This window comes from Chiloscyllium plagiosum, chromosome 38 (assembly GCF_004010195.1).
Source record: "Chiloscyllium plagiosum isolate BGI_BamShark_2017 chromosome 38, ASM401019v2, whole genome shotgun sequence".
NCBI lineage: Eukaryota > Metazoa > Chordata > Chondrichthyes > Orectolobiformes > Hemiscylliidae > Chiloscyllium > Chiloscyllium plagiosum.
In genome coordinates this window covers 10,592,566-10,609,856 of record NC_057747.1, presented here as the reverse complement: position 1 = coordinate 10,609,856, position 17,291 = coordinate 10,592,566, and the positions used below count along the sequence as shown (strand labels likewise).

Below are 17,291 nucleotides of genomic sequence, written 5' to 3'. Positions count from 1 at the left end.
GATTCCCTACAGTATGGAAACAGGCCCTTCAGCCCAACAAGCCCACCCAGACCCATTTCCCTCTGGCCAATGCACTGAACACAAGGGGCAACTTAGCACAGCCAATTCACCTGGCCTACATATCTTTGGATAGTGGGAGGAAACCCACACAGACATGGAGAGAATATGCAAACTCCACATAGGCAGTCATCCAAGTCTGGCATTGAACCCAGGTTCCTGGTGCTGTGAAGCAGCAGTGCTAACCACTGAGCCGCCATGCCACCATACGCTCTCACTCTCTTTAACGTTGATAAGAGCGGACAAGTGGCTGACAATTCATCTATGTGTTTACACGGAAGCTGGATCAGCGCATGAGGGAGAAAGCAATGAAAGGATATGGTTGGAGATTGAAATGAGGAGACAATGGGCAATAAAAGATAATTAAAAGTCTGCAACTTTTTGGCCGACTACATTACAGCGGGACCTCAGGCATTGGAATGAAGATGAGTCAAACTCAAAAAAACTTGAATGACATTCAATCCTTCTTGGGCGATTCCAATCAGAAAGGGGAGATTTGTGTTGGGTTTGGGGGTTGGGTCTTATTCCCTGCAGACAAAGTTTTGTTATATTGACAACCTTGTGGGTAATTGGTGTGGAAGAATACGGGTTTCATTGTATTAATTGGACGGAGAGTGGTTTAACATTATAGAATAGTGGCTCAGTGGTTAGCACCACTGCCTCACAGTGCTAGGGACCCAGATTTGATTCCAGTCTCAGGCAATTGTTTGTGTGGAGTTTGCACATTCTCCCTGTGTCTGTGTGATTTTCTCTCACAGTCAAAAGATGTGAGGGTATGTGAATTGGCTGCACTAAATTTCCCATAGTGTCCAGGGATGTGTAGGTTGGGTGCCTTGGTTAAGGGAGGTATTGGGTAAGAGGGTGGGTCTGGAAGAGCCAGATGGCCTGTTTCCACACTATAGGGATTCTATGGTCTTAGTGAGTAGCTTGAGGTGAAAAGCACAGAAATATTGAAAACAGGACTAGGCCATTCAATACAATCATGGCTAATCATCCAACTCACTATCCTTTCCTGCTTTTTTCTCATACTCGTTGATCCCTGTAGCCCTGAGACATACATCCAACTCAATCTCAAAAACGTTCAATACTTTGGCCTCAACCATTTTCTGTGACAGAGCAATCCACAAGCTCCCCACTCTCTGGGTAAAGACATCTCAAATGGCCAACCCTGCATCCTTAAAATGTGACCCCAGGTTCTGGGCTCCCCAATCATCAGGAACATCTTTCCTGCATTTACCTTGTCTCGTCCCTGTTAGAATTTTATAGATTTCTAGGAGCTTGACCCCTGTTCTTTTATATTCCAGTGAATATGGTCCTGACCAATCCATTCTCTCTTCATACATCAGTGAGTTTTATGTGTTGATTCATTTAAGGATAAGCTAGGTAAGTCTGAAGGATAGAGATAGACAGAAGTAATTTTATGAAGATGAAGAATGTGTTAACAATAAGAAAACTCAAACTTGTAAACCCATAAGATACTACATTCCATTCACATTCCCGTATGCCTCAGAAATCCGGTCAACACTGTTAAATCAAAATCTATGGAAGAAAACTTCTACAAAAGTTTTATCTTTCTAATTTATTCCTATGCTGGGCATTTTATTTCTTTATTTTCTTATTGTTATTCCCCAAGAATTTGTATTTAAGAATCTGTACCTATGTACCTTTGTACCAAAGAGGGCTCTGTAAGCGATGACTTTGTAAACTTTTCACTGTACTCATTTGAGTACATGTGACGATAGAGCTCATTCTAATTCTAATTCCAATTCGAAAAACTATCGATACTAACACTAGTGCTAAAAAAACTCCCACATTCTGACCATAAGACAAATGAAGAGGTGCTTGAAACTGCAAGAGTAAAACAATGAGAAGAAAATGTCAGTATCTGAGTCTCACAGAGCAGTCATGGAACAGTAGATGTGTGAAAATGGGGTGAGACTGATGAGTGTGACAAACTGTGGCAGCAGTTCTCTCAGCAGTTATCTCAGCAGTACTCTCACTTGGAATAGTAATGCACTGGAATTGTGTTGTTTAAGTGGAGAGTTGTTCCATGGTGCTCTCCCATGGAAATACCTGGCATCGATCAGTTGGGCCAAATGGCCTGTTTCTGTGCTGCGAACTCTGCAATGTAATAGGCTTATTCACTCTGGAAGGAAAGTAGTCACAATAATGTGCGTTAGGAATAGCAATGTACTGGAATCGTGTTGTTTAAGTGGAGGGTTTTTCCATGGTGTCTTCCCACTATTAACCCTTTTTAACCCACTCATGCAGAAGGAGATTCGGAAATGCATGCCTTCCTCTTACAGGCACAAAGTTGATTATTTCACGCAGCATGCCAGCCGATCAACTCTGTGTCCAGCTTGACCTCTGTGTGTCTGTCTGCTCCTCTCAAGTGTACACAGAACCCATTGAATCAATGCACGTTGCAGTCACTGCATACATTAACTGGGCAACGAGCGACTGCTGCTTGTGTCATATTAAAGGCATATTAATAATATTGGTCCTGGGCCAATTAGGAAAGAGATTCACCAGCCTCCCTGATGTGCGCTCCCGTGATTTATCAACAGTAATCTCTCAAGTACTTAATGGTTAGTTTGGAACAGAATTAATTCAGGGCCGAATAAATAATGCATAGGGGTTTATTTAGCCTGATGTGAGACATCATTCCGGGACTGTCAGTGGGAGTGGATGGCACAACAGTTTTCACTGGTGCAGCTGACCAGAGGGAGTGTGTTGGTGAAGGGGTGATGGTATCAGGAGGTGAAACAGAGTGCGAGAGGAGAGAGTGACGATATGCTGAGTCTTTTAAGCGAGGAGACAGAGGACTAAGAGCATGCTGAGTCCTAAGATAAGGCAGGTTAGAAGAGGTAAGTGCAACGTAATCTTGTTTGTTTTCTCCTTTACCTTGGCTGGGTGAGAGAATGTCTCAGGCACTGAGCAATTAAGCTGGTGGTTGCACAGTTCACTGACACTGGCTGAGAAGTCACCTTTGTTCCATCATTTCATTCTTTGTAACGCTTGAGATGGCCGTTCTGTAGATGTGGACATTGATTTGCAGACCAGCTACTGAGCGCAGAGCTTTTTGTGCAAAGGGTGCAGCCAGGATTAAATCTGAGTAAAGATACTACCACTGGGCTGGCACAGGTTAGAAAGAGTTATTTGGATGCAGGGAGAGAATGAATAGAAGGGTAACTAGCAATAAAGTCTCAAACTAGGCTATGAAACAGGAAGACTGTTATCCCCTTCCTTTAATGCATCCCAGTAAATTTTAATCCCCTGAATATCAGTGAGCTAGGTTACTACTGAGTAGTTTGCTCCAATATTAAAGTGCATCTTGGAACTGACTAATTTATCTAGCAATTAGATCCTGCTGCATCATCGAGCTTTGCTTTGTGTTTATTTTATGTACAAGTTTCAAGGGAACATTAATCTCATCCTGCTGAAGAGCCCCACTGAGCAAGAGAAAAAGATGCACGATCGGCCTGAACGAAACATTCCCTGCCAGAGACGGGTTTTTCTTTCTCTCTCAGTTGTGACACAAACTGAAGGCTCACTGGGCAGGAGACGTATAATATAACAGAGCAGTCGCTCATCCTGAAGAGCAGTTCCATTAGAGCAATTGACTTTCGCAGCAGCAATGCCTGTGCCATAACCAGACAGGAGTTCTGCTCTGTCTGGAGACTTCCTTTGCTCACCGTCGGCCCAAGGATATGCTGAAAGTAAAAGTCCTCATCTATTGATTTCTTCAGCAATAAAACATTGATCGTCTGTCACAGGAATAGAAATGAAGCAGGTTTCTACCGTCCTCAGACAGGAGGTTATAAATAATCCATGGTGAAATAGGTTTTGCAGTGCTGCTGTCCAGTTTACAGTGGAAGAATTTGGCTTGTGAAAGACTTTTTAAACTAGCCCTTTCTCCATGTTGTGCCCACAGACAATAAAGTTGAGAAGTAATGTGATATAAGGGCTTCTCACTTTGATGAGATTGGCTCTGAGATGCTGCAAAAATATTGTCCAACTGAACAGCCGCAGCATTAATATTTACTGTAAAGCCTGGGGGCCAGGCTGCTCCTTATTTCATAACTCCAGGCACTTTCTCCCTCATGTATCTCAATCCTTTGCCTGCCCCAGTTGACACGCAATTCAGGTTCGGAGTTACTCACCCTCTTTCTCCTAAGCATGCTTTCTAGAATCACAGAGGTATTAGCATGGAAACAGGCCCTTCAGCCCAACTCATCAATGCCAACCACACTTCCCATTTGTCACATCCCTTAAAAATGTTAAGTGTCAATGAAATGTCATTCATCTGAATCGTAGATATTAAACTTACTCAAGTTGTTCTTATTGGACAATCCCGTCTGTAACTTGTTGGACAATTAAGTCCTTTCATAGAAAACAAGATCAAAACTGTACACAGCATTTCAGCATGGCTTGACTATCTCACCACTACACAGCAAAACTACAGGAATTTCTTTACTCCGGTCCCTTTAATGACAAAATCAAATATTTCTTTTACCGTTCTAAATGCTCTGCTTTTTAACTTCTGTACAAGGCAATCCAAAGCCCATCAGAATGCTAATATTTTAGATTAGATTCCCTGCAGTGTGGAAACAGGCCCTTCGGCCCAACAAGCCCACACTGACCCACTTCCCTCTGACTCATGCATCTAACACTATGGGGCAATTTAGCATGGCCAATTCACCTGACCAGCACATCTTTGGACTGTGTGAGGAAACTGGAGCACCTGGGAGGAAACCCACGCAGACACGGGGAGAATGTGCAAACTCCACACAGACAGTCTAGGAATCGAGACTGGAATCGAACCTGGGACCCTGGTGCAGTGAGGCAGCAGTGCTAACCACTGAGCCACCGTGCCGCCAATTTCTGAGTTATTCATCATTCAAAAATTATCTTTTTTATTTTTCTGCAAAAATCGATAGCTTTACATTTCACTGTACTTATTTTTTCCATCTGCCGTGATGTGGTAATCTCTCTTAACCTATTTAATGTCTCCTTCTGCAGCCTCTTTGCATGCACCTCACCTTTCTTTCTCAGTTACTTTGCCACCTAACTTCATGTTGACACAGAAATGATTTTACCTTCTTGGATCAGCGCTGAAGGAATTGAGAGAGGTGTCTAATATAATCGCCAATTAATATGGTCAATTGATGCATGCATTCTTTTAGGTTGAAGAAGGCAAAGATGGACAGACATTCTGGAAATGGGCTCCACTGCACCACCTATTGACCATAGACCAAAATTGCAATCTAAATGTTGACATAGACAATCCCAATATCAAGTGTGGGCACCGAAGGATGACCAAAAATGTAATAATCAGAAGCTTGGACAATTATGAGGTTTATATTGAAAAAATGTAGATGTGTGGCATACACGAAGATGCATTTAGAGCAGAATTTAAAGGTAAGATATGACAGCTGAACATGGAATGTAGACTTCATGTGGTCAATAGATGCATAGAAAACGGTGGCGGAAGAGCCATTTAATATATTTTAAAAAGAGGGCGATAGATCTGACTATCAAGGAAGTCAAAGAATGAAGGCAGGAATGGAGTCACTGCCCCTGATAGAAGAGAGAAATTATACTTTGCATTGAAAAGCCTGTTTTAGGGCTGAGATTTCCCAGACCCTGAACATTGTGGGCAATAATAAGTCAGTCCAGAATGTTGGGAAAACATAAGTCTGATTTTGCACTGACGGTTTATCCAGTGAGATGAGAATCCCGCACGTGAGTGGCGTCAGGCATATTTTCCTGCATCTCATTATTACCAATTCTTGTCACGTTTATGTGCAGTTTGCTGTTCTCCCATGAGGCAGGTAAAAACTAGGTGAACATTCCCAAAGGTGAACATCAGAGCAGGTACTGACAATTCCAGCTCACCTTGGCTGGCAGTCCCTAACATCTTGGGGCAATCTCCTTGGGTAGCGACTCCTGCATCAGACTCATCACATCATCGGGGGGGCACCTCTGTGACTCACGGAGGATACAGTTGGCCACTTCGATGCTGCACTTCTAGCACACTGACACACTGCATTATAATACTGCTGCCAGGTCGGGTGGCAAACAGGAACAGGGAACCATCTCCTGGATTGTAACAGGGTGCATCCCAGGGTTCACAGCCTTCTCTCTTTGTGCTCACTCACTTGGCACATCTACTCAGATGATCTCAGCAATTCTGCCTTGTCTTTTTGCTCATTACCGCATCATAGAATCATACAATCCCTACAGTATGGAAACAGGCCTTTCAGCCCAACAAGTCCACACTGACCCTCTGAAGAATATCCCACCCAGACTCAAGTTGTCTTTATTGGAAAATCTCATCTGTAGCTTATTAGACAATTAAATCCTTTCAAAGATAACAAGATCAAAACTATACATAGCACTTCAGCACATCTACCCTATTATTCTACATTTCCCCCTGACTAAGCACCATGCCTACACATCCTGAACACTATGGGCAATTTAACATGGCCAATTCTGCCATGTTTGGACTGTGGGAGGAAACCAGAGCAAACCCACGCAGACATGGGGAGAATGTGCAAATTCCACGTAGACAGTTGCCTGAGGCTGGAATCAAACCCAGGTCACTGGTGCTGTGTGGCAGCAGTGCTAATCACTGAGCCACCATGCACATCATTCAGGACTTACAAACTCACAGTATTTCACCTTTCCCTTGCCTCTTAGCAAGGGCAGCACGGTGGCTCAGTGGTTAGCACTGCTGCCTCACAACACCAGGGTCCGAGGTTCGATTCCAGTCTTGGGCAACCGGCTGTGCGGAGTTTGCACATTCTCCCTGTGTCTGTGTGGGTTTCCTCCGGGTGGTCTGATTTCCTCCCACAATCCAAAGGTCAGGTGAATTGGCCATGCTAAATTGTCCATAGTGCTAGGTGCATTAGTCAGAGCGGGGTGGGTTACTCTTCGGGAGGTTCGGTGTGGAGGGCCTGTTTCAATCTAATCATAGACAGAAAGCCAGGCAACTTGCCATGTTTGCTAGCCGTGATCAGTAAAGTGCTTCAATGCCAAACAGGCACCATGTGCCAATGTGAATGTGCTTCAAATGAGACAACCATGTCTCAAAGTCTAAGGGGAGTGGTCCTCAGCTAGGTCCAGGGAGACTGTCATCATTCAGGGTGTACTGGCACAAGAAGTCAAGGGGAGTATCCAATAATAGTCGAGGAGCTTGATCACGGACAGTTGGGTGCTTGTTGCTGTCAGAGCCAGTGGTTCTGCATCAGTCCTGCACATTCAGTGCAACCAGATAAGGGTCAGTTAGGGGGTTGACGGAGTTCAGTCAGGGGCCTGAACACTCAATAGTTTACACTGAAGTGGTAGATGCAGGTACAATTATGAAGGTTGCATGGTAGCTTAGTGGTTAGGGAAAGCACAGCAGCTCAGGCAACATCCGAGGAGCAGGAAAATCGATGTTTCGGGCAAAAGCCCTTCGTCAGGGATTTTGCCCGAAATGTCAATTTTCCTGCTCCTTGGATGCTGCCTGACCTGCTGTGCTTTTCCAGCACGACTCTAATCTCCAGAATCTGCAATACCCACTTCTGCCGAGCTCAGTGGTTAGCACTGCTGCCTCGCAGCATCAGGGACCTAGGTTTGATTCCGGCCTCAGGAGTGTGTGGAGTTTGTACATTTGCCCTGTGTCTATGCGGGTTTCCTCTGAGTGCTCCAGTTTCTTCCCACAGTCCGAACGTGTGCAGGTTAGGGTGGATTGGCCATGGGAAATTGTCACATAATATCCAGGGAGATGCAGGCTAGGTGGGTTAGCTGTAGGAAATGCAGGGTGACAGGGAAAGGGTAGGGGTGTAGGTCTGGAAGGGATGCTCTTCAGAGGGTTGGTGCAGACCCAAAGGGCCGAATGGCTTGCTTCCTCACTGTAGGAATTCTAATTACAATGTTTCAAAGACATTTAGATTAGTACATGAAGAGAAAAGGTTTGGAGGGGTATGGTTCAAGTGCAAGCAGGTGGGACTAGTTTAGTTTGGGATTATGGTCAGCATGGACTGGTGTCTGTTGCCATGCTGGATTCTATGATTGGTGGTTGAAGGTCTGAATGACCTATGCTAGCTCCGATTTTCTATATTCCTGTGCATGTAGAATGTGGATGCCACTGGTAGGACTAGCCTTTGTTGCTCATCCTTAATTAACCTTGAAATGAATGGTTTGTTGGGCCATCTCATAAAATAATTAAGAGTCAGTCACATTGCTTTGGTCTGGAATCACATGGAGGTCAGACCAGGTAAGGATGGCAAGTTTCCTTTGCTAAAGGACATAATGTACCAGATAGGTTTTTCTTTGGTCAACTTACTAAGACTTGCTTTCCCATACAGCTTAATTGAGTTTAGAGCATTAGCCTGGGTATCCACATTACTAGTCTAGTGACATGACTATGTGACGTCTCTCTCTGGATTGCTGGCAATGGAAAATAGCTAGGGCCCTCAGATCAGATTTCTCTTTTTTAGATATACTTTCCATTGTGGGAGGTAAGAATAAGCATCCATCTTTTGGGGTTGGGAAATCAAGTTTGAATTCTAGCAGTAAAACATTTTGAACTCAGGAGAGGAGGTCTTATTCAAATTTATTCCGGGTGTAATGGCTGTGAAACCTCACCAAACCTGGACAATTGTATTCTGACATCCAATTCTTTGTGTATTATCCTTTGTCTGTGTGAGCAACCCCATCAATTAGTGACACGTGAACTCTGCAAATATTGCTTCACACTTGGATAGCTGTGCAGGCACTGGCACACTGTTCCCAGTGAACCCACTCAAATATCAACACGGCTTCAAATGCTTGCACAAATAATTGCAAATGTCGACACACTCCATTGCATACCTTTCCAATGCTGACTCACTCCTTGAGAGATCCTGTTGAGGATGGAGGCAGTTCTGGAGACTCTCACATAATTTGTAAAAGGCATCAAGGGAAAGTTTACCATGCACATTAGAATCATAGAATCCCTCCAGTGTGGAAGCAGGCCATTCGGCCCATCAACTGACCCTCCAATGAGCAGCCCATCCAGACCCATCCCCTAGCCTATCCCTGTAACCCTGCATTTCCCCATTTCTAACCCACCTAGCCTGCACATCCCTGGACACTATGGGCAATTTAACATGGCTTGTACACCTAACCTGCACATCTAGATAAGAAATTTTAAGTGTTATTCTTCTTAAGTGTAATTTACAGTTACAAACAATCCTTTAGTCATCTCGGCAAAGAAAACAGGGTTACCATGATTATTCAGGGAGAAAATGAGGACTGCAGATGCTGGAGATCAGAGCTGAAAATGTGTTACTGGAAAAGCGCAGCAGGTCAGGCAGCATCCAAGGAGCAGGAGAATCGACGTTTCGGGCATAGGGAAATGAGGAAACTGGAGAAATCCTCATCTCCCCTCCCCCCCCACCTTGTCTCAGTCCCAACCCTCGAACTCAGCACCACCTTCCTAACCTGCAATCTTCTTCCTGACCTCTCCACCCCCACCCCCACTCCGCCTATCACCTTTACCTTAACCTCATTCCAACTATCGCATTTCCAACGCCCCTCCCCCAAATCCCTCCTCTCTACCTTTTATCTTAGCCTGCTTGGCACACTTTCCTCATTCCTGAAGTAGGGCTCATGCCCGAAACATCGATTCTCCTGCTCCTTGGATGCTGCCTGACCTACCATGATTATTCACTCTTTTTATTAATGTACAACTATAAGCATGCAACAAACCCTGGTTAAGCATGAATGTGCAGCTCTAGCTCAGCTGGTGGCTTGTTTGCTTCTGCGTTTGGAAGGTTGGAGGTCAAATTCCTCTCCAGAGGCTTGAGTGCAAGATCTTGGCTGATGTTTAAGTGCAGTGGGAACTTCATTGTCAGCGATGCCATCTTTTGGATAGAGTGTCAAACCTGAAATGCGGCTGCCCTTTCATGTGGACATAAAAAACAGAACCAAACCCCTCAGCATTATTTTGAAGAGGAGCAGTTGAGATCTTTCCGGTGCCCAGGCCAATCAAGCAGAATCACTTTGGAAAACAATAGTCATTACCTTATTGCTGTAGTGGGACTTTGCCATGTGTAATATGGTGCCATGTTTCTTGTGTCACAATAAAGATAAAATTGCCATTGTCTTACCAGACCATAGGGCTGCACTCCCATTAGAAAGGGAAGACCGGTGGTGGGTTAACCTGAGGCGAGGGGAGAGCGTCCTTTTTGGTAACCTGAGCAGGAATTGAACCCATGCTGTTGGCCAACCAGCCAAATGAACTGTTAAAACAATTTAATACTTTTCACTGGCTGTACAGTGTGTGCAGGACATCCTGAGGTTGCAGTATAAACACAAGCCTTCCTTCCTATGTAGTCCATAGAAACATTGAGATATCTGCTGGCAACAAGGAGTACTGTCAGTCCCAGACCCTCTAGGATACAGGATCCCAACAGCTGATATATCCCAGATTCTCATCTTGTGGTGTAGGCCATAGATCTCCCTTAGAACTTAAGTTGTTTGAAGAAACCATTACTTTTGAACCTGTTCTTTAATGCATGATGATGGATTGCAATCACTAAGAACTCCTTAATTACAAGGTGGCTAAAAGTGCTGTCTGATAATGCCAAATTAAAGTGGCTTCTGTAGTAATTCAATCTTCATTGAAAATGCCATTGAACAAGGATATATTATTCCTTTCTTTGACTGACTGACCCCAAATCATCTCTTCAGACTTTTATCAAAGATTTATTTTTCTTCATGCATCTTTTTAATCTAGCTTCTGCCCCACATTTCCTGAAAAATGAATATAAACTGCAATATTTTTAATAAGTTTCTCTTTTTTTCTAGAGTAGTAGGAAATAGAATTTGAAGGAAATAATTCTTTGCTGGATGGCTAGACCTTGTTACATTATAAATATTAGATTAGGAGTTACAAATACCTTCTGCCACAATAAATATTCATAGGAAATAAGCCGATAAGCTTGGTTAAAGAGACATGAAGTTGTAATTTTTTGCATCTTGTGCTCATCAGGACTGAAATGTAAGTAAACCAAATTCAGAAAGGGAACAACAATTTTGTGGGATATTTTCTTAAAAGGTTTTGAGGGGAGTGGGGTGTCTGGTCTGGTCCATAACAATATGTGGCCGATGTCTTTTTCTGCACTCTTCAGGACTGAAATTCAAAAATTCAAATTCAGAAAGGGAACAACAATTTTTACAAGACGAGAAGAGAGACTATTGGTAGGACTAAGTTTGCAATGGAGATGCTCCCTCTTCCTATGCTGTACAAATTGTTATTCCCTTTCTGAGTTTGATTTTCTTGCATTTCAGTCCTGAAGATTACAGAAAACAGCGTTGACTTCATATTGTTATGGACCAGGCAAGACTCCCCTCAAATCATTTCAAGAAAATGCCCCACACCCTAACTTTGCTAGTTGTTTTAAGCAGGTGCAACGTGGATATTGTGGAAGGGATGCAGTTGAACAAACCACGTGAGTTCTAAACAGACCAAAATTTATTTACAAGATTACCAAATGAAACACAAACAAAAGAGAACAGATACTGAATGACTTTGCCTATTCGAAAACCCAGCAGATCATCCCAAACTTAATTCTGCTGTTTCAAATACTTGCAACAATCCCCATAAGCACCCCTTGACACAAAAGGTAAAATCAAACACAGGGTCTTACAGGAGAGATGTCAGAGAGAGGGAGGATCAGCATGGACCTGTTTCTTTGTGTCCAACAGCTTCACCATTGCCTGACTGCTTTCAGTGAACAGCCAGACTGGTAAAAGCCAAGTTGGACCAGAGAAGAGCTGAACTGGAAGAACTGACCACTCTTCTTTCATTGTACAAGCGTTTTTATAAACTTGAACATGGTGGAGCTGATGTTGGGCTGGGGTGGACAAAGTTAAAAATCACGCAACACCAGCGATAAATTCTGTGCCTTATGATCCTGTTCCATAGCTAACTGATGAAGGAGAGCACTCCAAAAGCTAGTTCTTCCAAATAAACCTGTTGCAGTATAACCTGGTATGGTGTGATTTTTAACTTTAAACTTGAAGGCCTTTTGCCTGAGGCAGTATCTATTAGTAATAATCAAACAGGTTCTAAAACCATTCAAACTTAGACTTTTCAGAGTCAGTGTCTTTTAGGACCTCCTGAATAAAAACCAAGGACAACATAACCTTGTTCTTCACAACAAATCCCTTTTTAGGAATTATTTACTTGAGTGCATTATTAGGTGGTGCATCACACAATGCAGCATCAAAGTTAGGAAGATATATAAACATTATGGGGAATTGGAGACTGCATTAAAAGCTGAACACCCTTCCAACTATTTAATTAAACTTGCCAATTCTTGTAAGTTAACCATATGATTATGACTTACTCCCTTTTGTTCTACAGAGCTCTCTATTTGTTGAGTCTGAGGTCAACAACATCTTACTTACTGACTTATAATGGAAATTCTCTTTCACATTGCACAGGATAGAAATTAAATAAAAAATCATCCCTTTTTGTACGGTCTGAAGTTTTCCTCTCTCTATATCATCCTATTCCCTCTTCTCCTGAAGATGTTGATTCCATCATTTGGGAACGAGTGCCTTAATCATGTGCAAGCCTTGAGTGAACCAGTACATCATAGAGGATACCATGATTAAGTCTATTCTTGGGCTTCCACAAGCATTGGGAGAAAGTGAGGACTGCAGATGCTGGAGCTCAGAGTCGAGGGTGTGGTGCTGGAAAAGCACAGTAGGTCAGGCAGCATCTGACGTGCAGGAGAATCGATGTTTTGGACATAAGAACTTCATCAGGAAATGGCGTTCATTCCTGATGAAGGGCTTATGCCTGAAATGTCAATTCTCCTGCCCCTCAGATGCTGCCTGACCTGCTGTGCTTTTCCAGCACTACACACTTGCATAAGCACTCTCAGTTCCACAGGCCTAACTGTCCCGAGCTGTAGCCCCCTGCCTGATATTCCTTCCCATGCCTTGGGGTATTATCGCTACAAACTTGGAATAGAACCTTCCTTTTCTGTGTTGTCAGTTGGACAGAAACCTCCCAGCTAAGTGGATACAGTGCATGTGGATTAGATAATGCTCCTTAAATTGACAGTGTGTTCTGAAACAGGGATCTCCCTGGCCACTTCCAGCTTTCTCTGGGAAGATCCTAAGTCCAGTGGGGAAGCCTTGTGTGTCTATCATGAAAGAAACTGAGCAATTCTTTAAAAAATATTCAGAGTTTTTTTCCCGAAAAAACTTCTCAGAAATTGTTGAAGAAGTTCAGCAGGTCTGGCAGCATCCATGGAGAAAAAGCATAGTTAATGGTTCGAATCCAGTCACCTTTCTTTCAGAACAGATTATGGAAAAAGGTCACTGAACTCAAAATGTTAACTCTGTTTCTCACTCCACCGTTGGTGCCACGTCTGCTGAGTTTCTCCAGCAATTTCTGTTTTTGTTTGGGGATCTGCAGTTCTTTTTGTTTTTTGTAAGAGTTTTTCTCATCCTGGATTCCTTTTCTTCTCAAAAGCATTCAGTGTTCTACATTGTTTCGGCTCCTTCGAGGGTCAGAGAGTACAAAGTGGGAGGAACCTTCTCAGTCAAGCTGACAGGTTGGGAAGACTTTTATCAGTTACAATGAAGAGCTCGAGTCATGGCCAGGTGGGAGTTTAATGTTCAAAGTACTTCTTCCTGATTAGATTCCCTACAGTGTGGAAACAGGCCCTTTGGCCTAACAAGCCCACACCAACCCTCCGAAGAGCAACCCACCCAGACCCATTCCCCTATATTTTTCCCCTTCACCTAACACTACGGGCAATTTAGCATGGCCAATTCACCTGACCTGCACATCTTTGGACTGTGGGAGGAAACCGGAGCACCTGGAGGAAACCCATGCAGACACAGGGAAAATGTGCAAACTCCACCCAGACAGTTGCCTGAGGCGGGAATTGAACCCAGGTCTCTGGCACTGTGAGGCAGCAGTGTTAACCACTGTGCCACCGTGCCACCCAGAATATCCTCATTGGACCACAGGTCTCTCACAACATCTTGGTAGGTGTTGTGTGTCTGGAGCATCACTCACCTGCAGGGAGAAAAAGTGAGGACTGCAGATGGTGGAGAGTCAGAGTTGAAAAGTGTGGTGCATTTCTGATGAAGGCCTTATGCCCACTATGTAGACTCTCCTTCTCCTCAGATGCTGCCTGAACTGCTGTGCTTTTCCAGCGCTACACATTTTGACTATCACTCACCTACAGTCAAGCTTCCCTTGGGCCGGAGCAGTTTTTGCAGCTCCACCTCCTAGCTCTCTTAGGGTACTAGAGCAGAAGCCACATCATTACCAACTCCTACAGCAGTAGCCGGAGCAACATGTGGCCACTTTTCTCACGCGTTCCCTTCCACCAGGCTAAGGGGATGGACACCAATGTCCAGTTGGAGGTGACAAGAACACAGGGTAAAAAGGGAGATGATCAACTCACAGACAAAAACAAAAATTGCTGGAAAAGCTCTGCAAGTCTGGCAGCATCTGCGGAGAGAACTCAGAGTTATCGTTTCAGGTTGAGCAAGCCTTCCACTGAATTGAAGATTAAGTCCCTTGACTTATCTGAGCGTCAGTGCCGCAGGTGGTAGTTTGGCTTAGCATGACCTGCTGATACTTTCAGACTCCTGCTTCATGATCTCCTTCTCCACGTACCCAGGCCGGCTCACATTGCCAACGCTGGCAAGCTACCTAGGGGAATCTGTCACTCCCTGTACCCATGTCTCCAGCTCTCACCATATTGTGATCTCTTTCCTCCAGACAGAATGGAAAGCAGGGAGATGTGAACGGTCGCAAAGCGTTCCATGAAGAGGAGGTGCAGGAAGTATTTGTGAATGATGTGCACGAAGCTTTGGGGTGGATGGGCTGAGAGTGAATGCCTTGAAACAATTTGGTTATAAAACACATGATGTTATCCACTTCAAGCAATTGTATTTGACCCTTTTATGGGAATTCAGAGTCACTAATAAGGCCAGAAATTACACCCTCACCCTGAATTGCATTTCTGGTGTAGATACAGCTGTAATGCTAGTGGGAGTTCAAAGATTTTGATCCAGAGTCAATGAAGGAAGGGTGGTGTAGTTCCAAGAGATGATGCCATGTGATGTGGAAGCTGGTGGTGAGTTGAAGTCACAGGTTTGGAAGGTGCTGACCAAGAGGACTGGAGAAATAGGAGGTGTCTTATAGATGGCGCATGCTGGTGCACTGTACTTCATGTGGAAGGAGTGAACATTTATAATGGTGGATGGGCTTCCAATCAAATAGGATGGTTTGAGCTTCATGGTATTAAGCTTCTTGAGTGTTATTGGATCTGCACTCATCCAGGCAAGTGAGCCTAATGATAGATGGAAGGACATTGACGAGGCTGCTAAAGATAGTTGTATAAGACACTACCATGATGATCTACTGCAGTGATATCTGGGGATTGAAAGATTGGCTTCCAACAACCCTAACCATCTTCCTTTGTGTCAGGCATGACTCCATCCAGTTTCTCCTGCTTCCCAGTGACTTCAGTTGGATTAGAATTTCAAATACTGCATTGCTCACACTTCACCTCCGGAATTGAGCGTTTGGAACAAGACCGTAACAAGGTCAGGGGCTCGGTGCAGAACACTAACAGAGCCAGAGAGCAGCTTGTTATGGTTTAACTGCTGCTTGATCCCATATCAATGACACCTTCCATTAATGTTCCTACAATTACAAGCAGAATAATAGGCAGTAAGTGAATTCTGCCTTTTGTGTGCATGACAGAGCTGGGTAATGTTTCACATTGTCGGGTGGAAGCCAGTGTTGTAATTGTGATGGAGCTACTTGGCTAGGGGGGCAACTAACTCAAAAGAACAAGTCTTTGGTACAACTGACATATTATTGACATCCTTTGCAATATGCAATGCCTTCAACTGTGTCTTGAAGCACATGAAAGACTGATGTTGAGGAGGGCGAGATGGATCATCTTCTACCTAGAAATGATTACAACACTTCCCCTCTCTTTCTTTCTTTTGTATTCATGTGACGGGCTCCCATCCTTGGGGATGGGGATATTTGTAAGGTCCCCTCCTCCGGTTCATTGTTTAAATGTCCGCCATTATTCGTGGCTGGCAGGACTGCAGAGATAAGATCTGATTTGTTAGTTTTCCAGCTCTACATGCAGTCATCAAGTAGCCAATGCAATTATCTCCATAGATATTCACAACTTGACTCATTCTTTGGGGTAGTGAACAATAGGTAATTATAAAACTAATGGATTGCATAAGTTCACTCACAAAAAACTTTATTTAACTGAACAGAATATCATTTTTCTAATAACTATATTTTGGATAATCCGCTATGAACAGATATCAGAGGAAAATACTATTTATTTTCTGCTCTTGCTGATTGGGTAGTTTTTGGAACTATTTATGTTTGGACAGTAATTATATTTTGCATCTTTTAAAAATCAGAATGGCTGTAAGACTCAGTCAGGCAGGTCTGCTAAGCATTAATGCTACATATGGGAAAAAGATTGTCCACTTTTCTATTGACAACTTTCACACATAAACTCATTATTTAGATTTTGCTGTTTTATCAGAACACAGCCCTTACAGTCAAGTATTTAGAGTCATATAGATGTACAGCATGGAAACAGACCCTTCGGTCCAACCTGTCCACACCGACCAGATATCCCAACCCAGTCTAGTTCCACCTGCCAGCACTGGGACCATATCCCTCCAAACCCTTCCTATTCATATATCCATCCAAATGCCATTTAAATGTTTAATTGTACCAGCCTCCACCACATCCTCTGGCAGCTCATTCCATACACATACCACCCTCTGCGTGAAAAAGTTGCCCCTTAAGTCTCTTTTATATCTTTCCCCTCTCACCCTAAATCTATGCCCTCCAGTTCTGGACTCCCCAAAGACATTGGGCTCCTTCTTCAAAGACCGCAATTTCCCCTCAGACGTGGTTGACGATGCTCTCCACCGCATCTCCTCCACTTCCCGCTCCTCCGCCCTTGAACCTTGCCCCTCCAATCGCCACCAGGACAGAACCCCACTGGTCCTCACCTACCACCCCACTAACCTCCAGATACATCGTATCATCCTTTGTCATTTCCGCCACCTCCAAACAGACCCCACCACCAAGGATATATTTCCCTCCCCACCCCTATCAGCGTTCCAGAAAGACCACTCCCTCCACGACTCCCTTGTCAGATCCACACCCCCCA

The 17,291-nt window shown here is 43.9% G+C and overlaps 1 protein-coding gene across 1 annotated transcript in view; it reads left to right on the top strand.

The window, feature by feature from the left end:
• The first annotated feature begins 2,768 nt into the window (after positions 1-2,768).
• LOC122541810 (rho GTPase-activating protein 22-like) overlaps positions 2,769-17,291 on the top strand; it is a 330,924-nt gene continuing 316,401 nt past the window's right edge. The window contains exon 1 of the mRNA XM_043678816.1: positions 2,769-2,924. Within this exon, the coding sequence (XP_043534751.1) occupies positions 2,891-2,924 (34 nt within the window). The 5' untranslated portion in view covers positions 2,769-2,890. The remainder of the gene's footprint in view (positions 2,925-17,291) is intronic.